Raw genomic sequence first — 18210 nt, 5'->3', positions numbered from 1 at the left:
CAATGCCTGCTGTATAACAAAATGTGTGTGTGAAACAAATGCATCTTATGAAAATGACATACAGTAAATTGCCAGAATCATTCAGTGATGACATGACATAAAAGAAAAATTTTTTTAGATCAATGTTCTATTCAAAACTGTGTTACTCTATATTGCTTTTTCTTTTGATGTAATGTCATCACTGAATGATTCTGCAAATGCATTTAATTGGACTTTATAAAATATTGCACTTTGACAATATATTTTGCACTTTTACTTTTATCGTCTTTTAAGATGCAGTGCACCATTTTTGTATTTGTTATTATTTAGAAGTGTTTATTTGATTTATAGTATTCAATCTCATCACCTTTTGTTCACTTTTTTTGTGTTTTTAGGAATTAGCCATGTGGGACACTTCGAAACTTATATAGATACAGATGTAGCCAATGTTATAGTTTATTCAAATACTTCAATTACGAATTTTGAAAAGAGACCCCGAATAAGTGTGTTCCTTTAGACATGCAAAAAAAGTTAAGGAACATGGTATATGGCACAGGATACTGCAAGACATAACAGTATAGTAACTTTATTCCAGTTCAGTATATGGATGTTGTAATGGCCCAGGAACCAGGATAACGACCAGGCTGGGACAAAAATTCTTGCCAAATAAAAAACTTAATACTGCACTCAATGGCATATAATATGCATCAAAACGATTCAATATGTTGAAATGCAAAAATTCTTTTTTATACACTTAATGACAAAGCTGAAAAAAAGGAAGATCATCAACAAAAAATTTAGACCACTATTGCCAAATATACAGAATGATGCACACTGTTAATTCATCTACAGTAGTTAAAACAAAATTCCATAATATATACACCTATACACACACTCTATAAATATAATTTTTATGAAACTGGTAGTTCATATACAGTCTGGTGGATCCACCAATAATAGCAATTGATAGTTTACTCAGACAGCAAATTTTTGAAAAAATGAAGAAAGTGAAAAAATTAAGAGTGAAAAAGTAAAAAATGAAAACTAGAAAAAATAAGCAGCTTTATGAATGAAAAAAAAAAAAAAAAAAAAATCGGTGGATCTCACCACAGATCGTTTGAATCTACTAGTTTCATCAAAATTATATTTATAGGGTGTATATAGTTGTATATATATTTTGTATGTATAAATTATGGAAGTTTGTCTTAACTACTGTAGATTAATTAACAGAGTGTGCATCATTCTGTATATTTGGCAATAGTGGTCTTCATTTTTGTTTATTTTCTTCAGCTTTTTGTAATCAAGTGTATAATTCATTTTTGCATTTCATCATATTGATTCTTTTTAATGCATATTATATGCCATTGAGTGCGGTATTAATAGTTATTTATTTGTATACATTATTGAAGTCCTTATGGGGGTTACCTCTAATACCTGCACCACCCTGTAGTAGAGCGCCAACACAATAATTACTATTGATCATTTTGCAAAAATTCTTGCTATACCAGCCAGTATTTTATCTGCACTGCTGGTGTTCTGTCAGACCATGCCCACAATATCTGCCCCTTGCATTAGAACCCTTTCCCATACATCTTAACCTTGCCTCTACAAATCATAACTAGTAACTTCCCTGGCTCCGACTGCTTCCTCCTCCCAAATCCCAGCTCTACACCCTCCCTGCACAGCCTGCAAATATGAAATATAGTAACTATCAGTATGCACTGTACATCAAAACACGAACCAGTGGGCACTGTCTACTACAACACAGCGACCAGTACATTACATAAAAACGCAGAAACCATCTGTGTGTACTGTACATTCCATCAATGCAAAAACCATCAGTGTGTAATGTACATAACATCAATGCATAAGCCAGTGTGGACTGACTGTGCCTACACATTACATCAATGCTGCAACCAGTGTTTACTGTACTCTGTCTATACGGGTATGACGGCAAATTTTTTAAATCAATGCCCAGGGTCTGAATATTCCCCAGAAAAGAGGCAATCTGTATAATTCTCTTTGTCAAATGATTATTGATATAGCTTACCTCCAAGAAACTCATTGGACTGATTCCGCTTTCCACTTATTTACCAATCAAATTTCACAAATAAAAAGAAAAGGGGTGGCAATATTAATTTCGAATAAGGTAAAATTTAAGCCTATCTTTGAGGAGAATGACGATAAAGGCAGATATATCATTCTGATCTTGAAATGATCTTGTTTATACGTTGGTAAACATTTATAGTCCTAACCAATCTCAAATTCTATTTTTTCAAAAAATAATAAAATAGAATAGACCAAATACAGTGGAACCTCGGTTAACGAACGCCTCGGTTAACGGAAAATTCGGTTTACGAATGAAAATTCGTAAAAAAAATTGCCTCGGTTTACGATTTTTTTTCGCAATACGAAACAAGTGTCCCGGTTTATAGCTCCGCCCCCTGCATACTGAAGTGTGGGTAGCACGTGAGTGTGTAGTGTGGAGGTGTTGGAGAGGTTTTGGAGCCATTTGCAGCAAGTTGTTGAGCCTTTTGGAGCCATTTGCAGCAAGTTGTTGAGCCTTTTGGAGCCATTTGCAGCAAGTTGTGGAGCCTTTTGGAGCCATTTGCAGCAAGTTGTGGAGCCTTTTGGAGCCATTTGCAGCAGGGTTTGGAGCCTTTTTGGTGCATCTAAAGAAGTGGAAAGGTAGGGAGCTGAGCTTGGTTGTTTGCATGCCTTTTACTGTGTGTTCTGCATTCTGGGGGTGATTTCCATGCCAGCTCATGTGCTGTGCATGCCTGTTACTGTGTGTTTTGCAATGTGGGGTTGTTTTCCATGCCATCTCATGTGCTGTGCATGCCTGTTACAACTGTACTGTACTGTGTGTTTTGCAATGTGGGGTTGTTTTCCATGCCAGCTCATGTGCTGTGCATGCCTGTTACAGCTCATGTGCTGTGCATGCCTGTTACAGCTCATGTGCTGTGCATGCCTGTTACAGCTCATGTGCTGTGCATGCCTGTTACAGCTCATGTGCTGTGCATGCCTGTTACAGCTCATGTGCTGTGCATGCCTGTTACAGCTCATGTGCTGTGCATGCCTGTTACAGCTCATGTGCTGTGCATGCCTGTTACAGCTCATGTGCTGTGCATGCCTGTTACAGCTCATGTGCTGTGCATGCCTGTTACAGCTCATGTGCTGTGCATGCCTGTTACAGCTCATGTGCTGTGCATGCCTGTTACAGCTCATGTGCTGTGCATGCCTGTTACAGCTCATGTGCTGTGCATGCCTGTTACAGCTCATGTGCTGTGCATGCCTGTTACAGCTCATGTGCTGTGCATGCCTGTTACAGCTCATGTGCTGTGCATGCCTGTTACAGCTCATGTGCTGTGCATGCCTGTTACAGCTCATGTGCTGTGCATGCCTGTTACAGCTCATGTGCTGTGCATGCCTGTTACAGCTCATGTGCTGTGCATGCCTGTTACAGCTCATGTGCTGTGCATGCCTGTTACAGCTCATGTGCTGTGCATGCCTGTTACAGCTCATGTGCTGTGCATGCCTGTTACAGCTCATGTGCTGTGCATGCCTGTTACAGCTCATGTGCTGTGCATGCCTGTTACAGCTCATGTGCTGTGCATGCCTGTTACAGCTCATGTGCTGTGCATGCCTGTTACAGCTCATGTGCTGTGCATGCCTGTTACAGCTCATGTGCTGTGCATGCCTGTTACAGCTCATGTGCTGTGCATGCCTGTTACAGCTCATGTGCTGTGCATGCCTGTTACAGCTCATGTGCTGTGCATGCCTGTTACAGCTCATGTGCTGTGCATGCCTGTTACAGCTCATGTGCTGTGCATGCCTGTTACAGCTCATGTGCTGTGCATGCCTGTTACAGCTCATGTGCTGTGCATGCCTGTTACAGCTCATGTGCTGTGCATGGCTTTTACTGTGGTTTCCATGCCAGCTCATGTGCTGTGCATGCCTTTTACTGTGTGTTTTGCATTGTGGGGTTGTTTTCCATGCCAGCTCATATGGGTGTAAAGCATCTTTCATTTTTTTTTTTGCATACATAGGGACGGTGGTGTCATGGCACCCAAGAAAGCAGTGGAAGCTGGGAAGAGGAAGAAGGTGATGATTCTGCTTGAGGACAAGAAGGAAATCATCAGGAAGCATGAAGGAGGAATGCGATTGACCGACCTTGCCAAAGAGTATGGAAGGAGTGCATCCACAATCGGTACAATCCTAAAAATGAAAGAGAAGATTACTGGGAGAGATGCAGCCAAGGGAGTCACCAGGGTCTCCAAGCAACGCCCACCTGTTCTGGACGAGGTCGAGAAGTTGCTCCTGCTCTGGATTGAACAGAAGCAGCGTGCAGGGGACTCAGTGACCAAGGCGATCATCTGCGAAAAAGCCAAGGCCTTGCACGCTGACCTCCTCAAACAACAGCCAGGAACGTCAGCAGATGCAGAAGGCTTCAAGGCCAGCAGGGGGTGGTTCGAAAGGTTCAAGAACAGATCTGGCATCCACAGTGTGGTCAGGCATGGAGAGGCTGCAAGTTCTGATGTTGCTGCAGCTGAAGAATTTGCTACGGAGTTCCTGGAGGTCATAGTTTCAGAGGGCTACCTTCCTCAGCAGGTCTTCAACTGCGACGAGACTGGACTCTTCTGGAAGAGGATGCCAAAGCGTACCTTCATCACAGAAGAGGAGACCTCATTGCCTGGCCACAAGCCGATGAAGGACCGTCTTACCCTCCTGTTCTGCGCCAACGCCAGTGGGGACCTTAAGATCAAGCCTCTGCTTGTCTACCATTCAGAGAACCCACGGGCCTTCAAGAAACACAAGGTGAACAAGGAGCAGTTGAGCGTTTTGTGGCAGTCTAACGCAAAGGCTTGGGTCACACGCCTCTTGTTTGTGAAGTGGGTCAATGCGGTTTTTGGTCCTGCTGTGAAGAAGTACCTTCTGGACAATAACCTGCCACTCAAGGCCATGCTGCTCATGGACAATGCTCCTGCCCATCCTCCAGGCCTCGAGGAAGACTTGCTGGAGGACTTTAATTTCATCAAGGTCATGTTCCTTCCGCCTAACACCACCCCACTACTCCAGCCAATGGACCAGCAGGTCATCTCCAATTTTAAAAAACTCTACACAAGGGAGCTTTTCCGGCGATGCTTTGAGATGACAGATCGCTCAAGCCTCACCCTCCATGAATTTTGGAGAGAGCATTTTGACATTGTGAGCTGTCTGCAGATTATCACCATTGCCTGGGCCGGGGTCAGCCAGACAAACCTAAATTCTGCTTGGCGCAACCTTTGGCCAGACTGTGTTGTAAAACCTGCCTCCAGTGCTTCTGCACCTGCACCAGAGTCAACAGTCTTGGAGGAAATTGTTTCCTTGGGGAGGACCATGGGCCTGGAGGTGACTGAGGAGGATGTCTACGAGCTGGTGGAGGAACACAACCGTGACCTAACCACCGAGGAGCTGGTGGAATTGCAGAAGGAGTCGATGGAGGAGCAGATCGCATTTGAGGAGGAGGAGGAAATGAGTGAGGAACAGCTCTCTTCCACGGAACTCAAGGAGGCATGCCAAATGTGGGTAAACCTACAGACTTTTGTACAGCAGCACCACCCAGATAAGACTCTAGCCCACAGACTTGTGAGCAGTTTTGACACAGACATCATGTCCCCTTTCCGAGGGATGCTTAAAAGGCGCCAGAGGCAGCAGACAATGGAAAGGTTCCTACAAAAACAGCCTAGACATGAAGAAGAACCGGCTTGTGTTAGTGCTGCCCAATTGCCCTCGTCCTCCTCATCTTCCAAACAGTGTTGAAATTGTTTTGCTATTTTCCATGTTTTCCCTGTTGACGTGTGATTTATGTACAGTTAAAGTGTACTGTACCATGTTATCAAAACTTTGCCATGTTTTAAAAGTTGATGTGTGATGTTTTAAAACAAAGTTGGATGTTTGAAATGTTATTTCTTGATTAACCATGTCCCTGTACAGTATTTATGCCTTTAAAGTGCACTTTATAAAGAGTTTTGAACAGATAAAATACTTTATTTGACTTTTTTCTCACCTCCGGAACGCATTAATTGGTTTTCAATGCATTCCTATGGGAAACCGTGTTTCGGTTTACGAATTTTTCGCAATACGAAACGTCCCGGAGAACGAATTAAATTCGTAAACCGAGGTCCCACTGTATTGCAGGGAATATTAATCCTAGGTGGAGATTTTAACTGCGTGCCTGATCTAAAACTAGCAAGTCTGCGGACCTGCAGGTGAAACATACTGCCAATGTATTCCAGGATTATTTGACCCCCCCCAAAAAAAAAATCACTGTATGATATATGGAGAATGCATAATCCCAGTAGTAAAGATTTTAAATTTCTATTCAAAGGTTCATATTCTAGGATCTATGTTTTTGTTACTAAGGTGCAGTCTTTAGACAACTTCATTTCCTCAAAGATAAGCTCAATAACATGGTCGGACTATGGGCCAAAAGGTCAAAAACAACAAAAAGTATATACCGTAAACAGGATGGCGGTTGAATAAACTGCTTTGCTCGCCAGGATTAAATACTGACAATCTAATCAAACAGGCAAAGCAATTTATGGAAATTAATGAAAATGGGGAAACTGCAATTTCATCAATATGGTGTTCATTCAAATGTTTTATGTGAGCCTTTTTATTAAACTCTGATCCTATTTGGAAAAAAAGGAATGAGAAATCCCTGTCAGATCTATATATTTCTCTGTCTAAACTAGATAAAATAAACAAAGCTACTCCAAATTGAATAACTTCTAATGGTATTACAGATATTCAAGATTCTATTAAAAAAAAAAAAAAATGGAGATAAGTTTGTTGGCGTTAAAACAAAAATGGTATCTTAATAATAATAGAACCGATAATCTCCACACCAATAAATTAAAATTTAAAAGGAGGAACAAACATATTAGAAAAAGTGTGTGACAAAACATGACTCTCTCCTAAGAAAATTGGAGAAGCTTTCGGGAAATATTATCAATCTCTTTATAATCTCGAAAATAACAATACTAATGAAGATACTAAAATGATGATAAAAAATTCATGAAAAATGTAATCTTCCAAAATTGAATCCTTGAAAATTAGCCTTAAATAAACCTTTTTCTATTACTGAAATCCAAAACACAATCAAATGGTTAAAAACAGGAAAAGCTCCAGGTCTAGATGGCTTTTCCACAACTCCAATATTACAGCAAACCTTTTATGAATTTACAGTTCGTAAGATTATTCCACAGGAATTATTACAGGCCAACGTTCTACCGATTCCTAAGCCTGGGAAGGATCCAGAAACCCCATCGAATTACCGCCCTATTTCTCTAATTAACTTGGATATCAAGATATTCTCTAAGATACTGACTGAAAGACAAAAAATAGTAATACAAGAACTAATACATAAAGACCAAACTGGATTTGTACCTAGAAGAGATATGATTGACAATACTCGAATTTTTTTTAAAATATGATAAATCATTCAACTGTACATAAAGTACCAACAAGCCTTTATAGCTTTGGACGCAGAAAGAGCATTCAACAGGGTGAACTGGAACTTCGTGGACATGGTGATTGAGAACGTTGGCCTGGCCATCTTTAAGGATTGCACTATGGCTCTATATATTACTCCTCAAGCTTGATTCCTAGGCCCTGGTATGATATCTGACTGATTTTCCATTAAGAACGGAACAAGGCAAGGATGCCCTTTGGCGCCTCTCTTATATAGCTTATCTATTGAACCACTGGCAGAAGCGATCAGACTTAGCGACCTGATCAATGGTATAAATATCTTATTATCATACAAAACTGATCTCCAAAAATGGAAAAACCTTGACGTTTCATGGCTTGGTCAACTGAACACAATTACTGCATATATTTTACCAAAACTTATATATCTGTTCAGATCAATACTTCTAAAAGTCCCAAGACATGGTCTATCTCAATTTAAAAAACAATTTATGACTTATTTGGCGGAAGAAACACCTAGAATCGCTTATACTTGAACTAAAAAAAGCAGATAAACGTGGAATAAATCTCCTAGACATAATAGAAAGACAATATCACTATGTTTACCCACTGTGTAAAGTGGGATTATCAGATTTCTGTTAATGCAAGTTGTTAGTCAATGGAAGATGATCCAGGTTTAAAATATCTGTTAAATCTAATATGGACTGACCATAATTATTACATATTTTTTTTAAATTTTCAAATGAAATCGTAAACTATATCATTCTAGCCCTAAAAAATTTCAAGCAGATATATGGGATTTTCAATACACTCCTATCTACACCTATTGAAGCAATACAATTCTATATAAAAGATATTGATCTATCAAAGTGGAGAAGTTGAGGAATTCATAACCTCTCTTAAAATTGCCCCATTGGCGAAATTTAAATAGTTTGCCGAGTTAAAAAAACAATTTGGATTAATAGAAAACCAATTGTAAAATTATATAAGAATTCATCACCTAATTAAGCATTTACAGATTAAAGAGTATTCTAACTTTGAGAATCTCATTAATAAACATACAAATAAAAGTATTTCTAAAACCTCTCAAGTGTTAAAATGTTCTATAGACACATATTGTAATGGGTAAATTGGTAGGAACTAGGAATGTCAAAGATGCTGAGGCAAGATAAAGGGGTAACCCTAAGTAGAAAGTAACAGAATAGAGAGGTACTTGCCTACTGGTATCAGATTGAACATTTAATATATTTACGGTATATAAAGTATTACTGTTGGTAAATCAACAGGTAAACTAGAAAATATTTATTGATAAGACTAATCAATAATACAAATTAAAAAAAATATAAAGAATAAAAAACTTACATAAAATTATCCAAAAACATAAGGTGAAATATACAAGTAAGATTAGTTAATAGTCTATTTGTGTATTGCTGGAATTGCAGGGTGAGCCCAAGTATTAAAGAACTTTTAGTGTTTCTTGGGACAAATTCGAATGGACTAAAGATTTGGCAGAAAATTGGCTCTAGAGGTTTTGCATTAAAAAAAAACCAAAAAAAAAAAAAACACTAACAAAAGACCTTGGGCTAACGTGGAATATAAAACTAATTTACAAACCCTCACAGATTTATTAGATGAAAATGATTCACCAAGACCAATGAGTAATTTAAAACATAGGAGTTGGTATACTCACAACTTTTCCAAAGTTCCACAAATAGATTTATTTGTTCAATTTAAAACTCAGGAATTAGAACAAATTAACTCATCTACACAAGACGACAACCCTTCAATCCACGAAAGGATGGCTCTAAGAGAACTTACATCAGCTGAAGACACAATTATAGAACCTGCTGACAAGGGTGGTAATATAGTCCTTATGAAACATTAAAATTATGTAAAAATGTGCATGGAGCACTTAAAAGATTTGACTGCTACCAACTCATCAACTCAGATCCTACATCTAAGTTTCTGATGGAATGAAAACACCATCTCATAAATGCCAGCAATCAGAAAATCATTTCACATCAAGAATTACAATATATGTTACCCCATTATAATCCAACAATAGCGACATTTTACTGTCTGCCCAAAGTTCACAAAAACATTAATGATCCCCCAGAAAGACCCATCGTTTCAGGGAACAATAGCCTTACAGAAAGACAGAGTAAATTAATTTAAAATATTTAACATCCCATGGTAAAAACTTCCTCCATATCTTCAAGATACCAAAGAGACCCTAATAGCATTAGAAATCACACAGACTCCTCCCTATACACTTCTAAGCAAGTCTAGACGTGGTATCACTCTATAGCAACATTCCACACCATAGAGGATTAGAAGCTTGCAATCATTTTAGTCACAATCAGGCTGAATTCCTTCTCTTAGGGTCTATAACCTTAGCATAGCGATATTAATAGTTCCCTTCAAGGAAAACTGCAACAATTGTATACTATAGTTTTGATCAAATTGTTATATTCACTCTATTCGATATCTTGTGTCTTCTGGGATTGCCAGTTTCAGCTTTACTGGCATCTCTTAAAGCGGCACTGTCATGCCGAATCCCGTTTTTTTTTTAACCCCCCCCTCCCGCCTCCACTACATCCAATTGCCCCCCTAGTCACCCCCAAATGCCCCTAAGCCCCCCAGATTACCTATTTTTAAATCTGTATCTTCTGCCCCGATCTTTATTCAGGGCGCCGCCATCTTTGTGTGGGTAGGTGAAGTCCCTATGGGACACGTCATCTACCCACACTACACAGACTGTGAGATTCCCGCACATGCCCAGTGAAACACCTGGACATGCGAACGGGAATTTCACCTATTCGTTCATTCATCAGACAGACGAATGAATGAATAGAAAAAATCAGACGAACAAACTGACACTGAGTATCACTGAGTATCAGTGTTCGTTTGTTCGATCAGTTTATTACAAGGAGGGAGCTACCGACGTGCAGCTCCCTCCTTGTAATATGTAAAGACAGAAGCGGTGGGGAGCTGTGCTCCCCACCACTTCATAAGCCCCCCAGGTCCCCCCTCACTCTATGGGGGTCAATATGACCCCCATAATAGCACAAGGGAGATTAAAATCTCCCCAATGCCCCTACTCGCTATACCGCGAGTAGGGGCATGTCCACTAAACAGTGAGCAGCCTGTGGCTGCTCACTGTAAAAACATAAATGGTAATAAGGGGGGGGGACCTACTGTCCTCCCCCCTGGCCCCCACCCCTGCGCGGTGGGTGGGGGCACTAATAAAATAATAAGGGGGGGGACCTACTGTCCTCCCCCCCGGCCCCCACCCCTGCGCGGTGGGTGGGGGCCCTAATAAAATAATAAGGGGGGGGACCTACTGTCCTCCCCCCGGCCCCCACTCCTGCGCGGTGGGTGGGGGCCCTAATAAAATAATAAGGGGGGGGGACCTACTGTCCTCCCCCCCAGCCCCCACCCCTGCGCGGTGGGTGGGGGCCCTAATAAAACAATAAGGGGGGGGACCTACTGTCCTCCCCCCCTGGCCCCCACCCCTGCGCTGTGGGTGGGGGCCCTAAATAAAGATATGGGGGGGGACCTACTGTCCTCCCCCCTGGCCCCCACCCCTGCGCGGTGGGTGGGGGCCCTAATAAAATAAGGGGGGGGACCTACTGTCCTCCCCCCTGGCCCCCACCCCTGAGCGGTGGGTGGGGGCCCTAAATAAAGATAGGGGGGGGGACCTACTGTCCTCCCCCCTGGCCCCCACCCCTGCGCGGTGGGTGGGGGCCCTAATAAAACAGTAAGGGGGGGGACCTACTGTCCTCCCCCCTGGCCCCCACCCCTGAGCGGTGGGTGGGGGCCCTAAATGAACCCCCCCCCCATCAAGGTGACTAGGGGTCCCAAGCCCCTAGTCACCCCCCCCACCCAAAACATTCTATCCCCTACCTACCCCCCTTACCCTAAAAATAGTGAGGGGGGAATAAAATAACTAACCTGTAAAAAAAAAAAAAAATAAACTTACCATTTGACGTCTTCTTTTTTCTAAATTCTTCTTTCTTCAGCCCCCAAAAAGGCCAAATAAAAATCCATCATACCCGTCGCACTTTAAAAAAAAACAAAAAAAAAAAACGAGCGCAAAAAAAAAATTAATCCATGTTCACCTATGGAGGGCACGCCGCGTACTGAGCTCCGCAGGGCGGGTCAAGGCTTATATAGCCTTGCCCCGCCCTGCAATTAGGCTTAGAACACACTGATTGGTTGGTTTAAGCCAATCAGAGTGCTCTGTGTCATTTTACAAGCGTGGGAAAATTCCAAAGAACTTTCCCACGCTTGTAAAATGACACAGAGCACTGTGATAGGATGGATTTCAAGCCATCCAATCACAGTGCTCTGTGTAATTTTACAAGCTTGGTAAAGTTCTTTGGAATTTTCCCACGCTTGTAAAATGACACAGAGCACTGTGATTGGATGGCTTGAAATCCATCCTATCACAGTGCTCTGTGTCATTTTACAAGCGTGGGAAAGTTCTTTGGAATTTTCCCACGCTTGTAAAATGACACAGAGCACTGTGATTGGATGGCTTGAAATCCATCCTATCACAGTGCTCTGTGTCATTTTACAAGCGTGGGAAAGTTCTTTGGAATTTTCCCACGCTTGTAAAATGACACAGAGCACTGTGATTGGATGGCTTGAAAACCATCCAATCACAGTGATCTGTCATTTTACACAGGTGGGAAAGTTCTTTTGAATTTTCCCACGCTGTGTAAAATGACACAGAGCACTCTGATTGGCTTAAACCAACCAATCAGTGTGTTCTAAGCCTAATTGCAGGGCGGGGCAAGGCTATATAAGCCTTGATCCGCCCTGCGGAGCTCAGTACGCGGCGTGCCCTCCATGGGTGAACATGGATTAATTTTTTTTTGCGCTCGGTTTTTTTTTGTTTATTTTTTAAAGTGCGACGGGTATGATGGATTTTTATTTGGCTTTTTTGGGGGCTGAAGAAAGAAGAATTTAGAAAAAAGAAGACGTCAAATGGTAAGTTTTTTTTTTTTTTTTTTACAGGTTAGTTATTTTATTCCCCCCTCACTATTTTTAGGGTGAGGGGGGTAGGTAGGGGATAGAATGTTTTGGGTGGGGGGGGTGACTAGGGGCTTGGGACCCCTAGTCACCTTGATGGGGGGGGGTTCATTTAGGGCCCCCACCCACCGCTCAGGGGTGGGGGCCAGGGGGGGAGGACAGTAGGTGTCCCCCCTTATTATTTTATTAAGGCCCCCACCCACAGCGCAGGGGTGGGGGCCAGGGGGGGAGGACAGTAGGTCCCCCCCCCTATTATTTTATTAGGGCCCCCACCCACAGCGCAGGGGTGGGGGCCAGGGGGGAGGACAGTAGGTCCCCCCCCTTATTATTTTACTAGGGCCCCCACCCACCGCGCAGGGGTGGGGGCCAGGGGGGGAGGACAGTAGGTCCCCCCCCTTATTATTTTATTAGGGCCCCCACCCACCGCGCAGGGGTGGGGGCCAGGGGGGGAGGACAGTAGGTCCCCCCCCCTTATTATTTTATTAGGGCCCCCACCCACAGCGCAGGGGTGGGGGCCAGGGGGGGAGGACAGTAGGTCCCCCCCCTTATTATTTTATTAGGGCCCCCACCCACAGCGCAGGGGTGGGGGCCAGGGGGGGAGGACAGTAGGTCCCCCCCCCATTATTATTTTATTAGGGCCCCCACCCACAGCGCAGGGGTGGGGGCCAGGGGGGGAGGACAGTAGGTCCCCCCCCCTTATTATTTTATTAGGGCCCCCACCCACAGCGCAGGGGTGGGGGCCAGGGGGGGAGGACAGTAGGTCCCCCCCTTATTATTTTATTAGGGCCCCCACCCACTGCGCAGGGGTGGGGGCCAGGGGGGAGGACAGTAGGTCCCCCCCATCTTTAACCCCCGCGCGGGGGGGGGGGTGTGTTATTAGGTGTTTTTTTGTTTTTTTTTACAGTGCACACTGCTCACTGCTTACTAGACATGCCCCTACTCGCGGTATAGCGAGTAGGGGCATATTATTTACTAATACTAAGTAATCTTTACTTAGTATTAGTACATTTGGCTTCAAGACCAATTCAGGTCTTTCAGCCTTTTAGTAGATAGCTCCCTGATACCGTGGGAATTAGGGAGTTATCTACTAAGCGGCTGCAAGATGCAGCCACAGCAATGAATAGGATCGGAGTTTCATTCATTAGAATGAAATTCCGATCCGAACAAAGTACCGAATTGCATCCTAACACCAATGGAGAAACAGTGCTCATTCTGTTAGGATGCAATTCGGCAGTTTTGCCGGTGTTCTGTCTAAGTGACAGGACGTTCGGCAATACTGACAGGAAGCATTGTGGGAACAGGGAGGAAAGCTAGGGATCATGGGAAAATTGCTCTGACCAGCGGAAATGAAGCACACTTTGCTCCTCCGCTGGTCAGAGCTGGTCAAGCGGAGGAATCCTCCATAAGGCAAAGAGTCCCTACTTTGTCTTATGATTTTAAAGAACACTAAAGAAGAATGGAAGAAATGAATAACAGATCCTGAGAGAGGGGGAGAAGAGGAAGAGATTGAGGAAAGGTAAGTTCGGCATGACAGTGCCGCTTTAAGAAACACTACAAGTTCTTTAATACTTGGGCTCACCCTGCAATTCCAAGAATACACAGACTATTAACTAATCTTACATGTATTTTTCACCTTATAAAACTTTGGATAATTTGATACAAGTTTTAGTTATATTTTTCTTTATATTTTTTGGGATATTATTGATAGTCTTCTAATCAATAAATATTTTCTAGTTACCTGATGATTTACCAACAGTAATACTTTTAATCAATATAATAAACGTTATGTTTCAATTAAACTGATACCAGTAGGCAAGTACCTCTATTTTGTTGTAGACACAGATAAACCCTGATCGATAAAAAAAATTAAAAAAAATTGGAAAAATACTTAAATAAAGTTTTCCCACAAGTTAAGAAAATTACCCATAGCTTGCGTCTACACGAAACATTCTTCAAAATTACTCACAGGAATTACCCCGCAGAGAATTAAGAAATTTATACATGATCACTCAGATACGTGCTGGAGATGTTTAAGAGTGGTGGGAACGTAATGGTTTAGCTGAGATTAAGAAAAATATTGAATACATTTTCAAAGCTTTTAGAATACAGGAAGAACTATCTCCTCAAACATATTTATTTCACTTCGATTTCCCTAGATGTAGTTTTGAACACTGAGCACTATTAAAGGGACACTCCAGGCACCCAGACAACTTCTGCCCATTGGAGTGGTCTTGGTGCCAACTCCCACTACCCTTAACCCTGCAAGTGTAATTATTGCAGTTTTCATAAACTGCAATATTTACCTTGCAGGGTTAACTCCACCTCTAGTGGCTGTCTTCTAGACAGCCACTAGAGGGCACTTCCTTTTTTATAGCACACAAAAAGTGTGCTATAGCGTTGCTGGACGTCCTCACGCTATGTGAGGAACTCCAGCGTCGCGGAAATCCCCATAGGAAAGCATTGAAATCATTTTTCAATGCTTTCCTATGGGGAGGCCTAATGCACGTGCGCGGCATTGTTGCGCATTAGGTCTCCCCCGCCGGCGACCGCGCATATGCAAAGGGTCTTCCCCGCCGGATGATGTCGCTGGATACAGGCACGTCACTGAAGTTTTAACCCCTTCAGCAACATGGGACGGGGGGTGGGGGCGGGGGGGTTGTTTTCCTGGCACTGGAGAGTCCCTTTAACACAGCTAAGCTCACAATAGCCAGAAATTGGAAATTACCCTCCTCGCCCAAGTGTCCAGATATATTCTGTCAGATAGCATACCAGGGCATAATGGAAAAAGGGTTCTAGCAGATAAGATTCCTTCATATAGAGCCATTTGGACAAACTGGAATAAAATCTACCCTTGAAATAGCATTGATATTTCATGAACAAGTTAGCAGGATATATATCCTTACATAAAGAAATGTAATATTTAAAGTTTAGTAAAAATGAAGCAGAATGCAAATTGGATATAGACAGTGCTCCTGAACATTGAATTTATTTTATCATACACTCGGCTCCTTAAACTCTCTCCTTCTGTCATATCTAAATAGGATTCTTAAGAATATTAAAAATATGCTCTTACTGAAGTTATGTCTTGTCTATATGTTTCACATGTATGTCCAATTTGAATGTATGGTATGAAAGTTGTGGTTAACTGATTATAGTATATATTACAATTAAGAGATACTATTAAAGTTCCAATTCAGAACTACGGTAAGCAGTTTACTATAAATCGCACCCTGTAAATGTTTGTCTCACAATATTTAAATACAAAGGTTTGTAGATAATGCTTAATGATTTTAGAAGTACAAATACAGTTAAGGTTTTTAGTATTAGGAGAGAAAGATAACCCCTAAAGAGGTGAGACTAAACAGTAAAAAAATAAATTTTGTAAACAGATGATATTAGTTTCTGCCGATTGCTGAAAGTACATATTTTGAAAAAAAATTAAAAACAAAAAAATGACAGAACACATATCTGAAGTTAAGGAGAAAAAAAAAATTCTTGGGTTTTCTCACAAAAAGTCTGAGAAGGCAGAGGAGAGAACTATACAGCTAAATATAAGATATCTTTCATATATTATAGTAAGGCTAAAAAGACCAAGCAGTACCCGATATACACATCTCACCTTTGCAAGCAGCTTTTGCTGCTGGCTGTGCTTTCTTCTCAGGGAAGATACTTCCTTCCATAAAGCTTCATTTTCTCTGCAAACAAACATATGAAGAGACATAACCTTTTATAATCTGCAATTTAAATGGGCAGTCCAAGCACTCTATAACTACTTCAAATGAACTAGTCACTTATGTTATGAAGCTGTTACTTTGACTTTAAATTCTCAAAAAGGAAGCTGTATGGGCAAAATCCTAAATGTATAGCCCTTACAGGAATGACTGGTAATGCCTAATCATGCCATACAAGTACTTGAATGGCTGAATGAAGGTGGTGTGATTCTTCAGATTATGTCAAGGTGAAAGAGGGCGTCCTGTTAGCTAAAGAAATCTAGATAAAAATGAAGGGTAGTGATGATGGTTGGAGTGAACGCTAAGAACGGCATCTCTCACTCAATGGGCACATAGGCATTTCGTATCTGCACTGCCCTTGTGGACGGGATCAGTGTTATATGCAAATGGTCACTCTGTAATGGCACAAGTGAGCAAAAACTATTTTGAGACCTGAGCAGAGATTTAGTAAATGGCAAGCTTTGCAAGTAAGTAAATCTAAGCTTCTGTCTGTTCTCATATTCTGTTTTTGTGTTAATAAATAAAGGGCAGCAATTAGAAATTGCTGCAACCTCTGCCCTTCTGAGAAGAAGAAAGAAAGAAAACAAAAACAGATATTATTAAATTCCTCATAGGCAACATAGCGAAACAATCATAATGGGTTATAGACAGAATACTGATCCAGCACCAACCGTCTCATGTTATCCAGCTGTGTGTCCACATCGCCCTGAGCTTCTTTTAGTTCTTGCAACTCATAAAAAACTTTTTGCAACTCTTCCTGTGACAAATGCATGTCTCCTGATTTTACAGATGAGATCTACAACAAACAGTGATAATTTTTAAAACATAATTGTACGATGTACATGTTCCAATTTATATTACAGACAAACACACTGGTAGGGCTATATCAAATAAAAATCATATGAAAAAGGAAGTTTAACTTTGATTTTACTCCACACTGTGCAAATTAGAATCTGAATAGCTAAATAAAGGCTGAAGCCACACTGAGACTATACTCTTCTTTAAGAATGCATCCAAATTAATAATTGTTATACCAAATTGTCTGGGGACCCGACATCTGGTTACCTAGCTCTCCTAAAGCAACTACTTACCTCAGCAGCCAATCAATGAATTAAAATTCATCATGCCGAAAAATATACCTACTATCGCCACCTTCTATTGTTTGCCTAAAGTACACAAAAACTTAACCAACCCATCTGGAAGACCGATAGTTTCAGGCAAACATTCTCTAACAGAAAATGCCAGCAAGTTCTTAGAAAATATACTACATCCCTTCGTAACGAATCTAACTTCATATTTATAGGATACCAAACAAACCCTGCTGACCCTAGTGGTACCTCCTTACACTCCATTAGCAAGCATGGACGTGGTTGCACTGTGCAACATTCCACACGAGAAAGGGCTATAAGCAACATCATACTTCTTGGAGAAATAATCCAAATATTCAGTTCCCCAAATTAAGGGGATTTATTGACCTACTGTGTTTTATTTGAACTCATAATTACTTTGTATTCAATGGTAATTGTTATCTGCAGTTGAAAGGCACAGCTATGGGCACGGTTTGTGAGCCTAGCTATGCTTGGGTTGGTGGGAGGAAACAATTCTATCTGAAACCATCAAGGATGAATACCACAAATACATACTCCAGTGGTATATTACATTGATGATGTGCTTCTCTTTTGGACCAGCTGAATTGCCAAATTTAACAAACTAGTAATTACTCTAACTAAGAACGATATAGGGTTACAATTGACCTCCGTGATAGATGAGAGTGAATTGGAATTCTTGGACCTCAAAATCTAACGATGGATGGCCAAGTCACCACGGAACTCTTCCGTAAAATTACTGCCACCAACAACTTACTACCCTGGCAGAGACATCACCCTTTTCATCTAAGAGCATGAATTCCATATGGCCAATACCTTAGAGGACAAAGAAAAGAAGCAAAATAAAGTTCACAAAGATGTAAGGCACAAGGTTACCCGAACAC

At 41.5% G+C, this 18210-nt stretch overlaps 1 protein-coding gene across 1 annotated transcript in view; it reads right to left on the bottom strand.

Moving 5' to 3' along the window:
- The window catches only part of LOC134572878 (heat shock factor protein 3-like), a 96292-nt gene that overhangs the window by 13287 nt on the left and 64795 nt on the right, over positions 1-18210 (bottom strand). The window contains exons 4-5 of the mRNA XM_063432157.1: positions 16892-17016; positions 16109-16184 (exon numbers count right to left, since the gene is read on the bottom strand). Of these exons, the coding sequence (XP_063288227.1) occupies positions 16109-16184; positions 16892-17016 (201 nt within the window). The remainder of the gene's footprint in view (positions 1-16108; positions 16185-16891; positions 17017-18210) is intronic.

The sequence above is a fragment of the Pelobates fuscus genome, chromosome 9, assembly GCF_036172605.1.
Source record: "Pelobates fuscus isolate aPelFus1 chromosome 9, aPelFus1.pri, whole genome shotgun sequence".
Lineage (NCBI taxonomy): Eukaryota > Metazoa > Chordata > Amphibia > Anura > Pelobatidae > Pelobates > Pelobates fuscus.
Note: the sequence above shows the minus strand (reverse complement) of the source record. Positions and strands in the feature narration are given on the sequence as shown.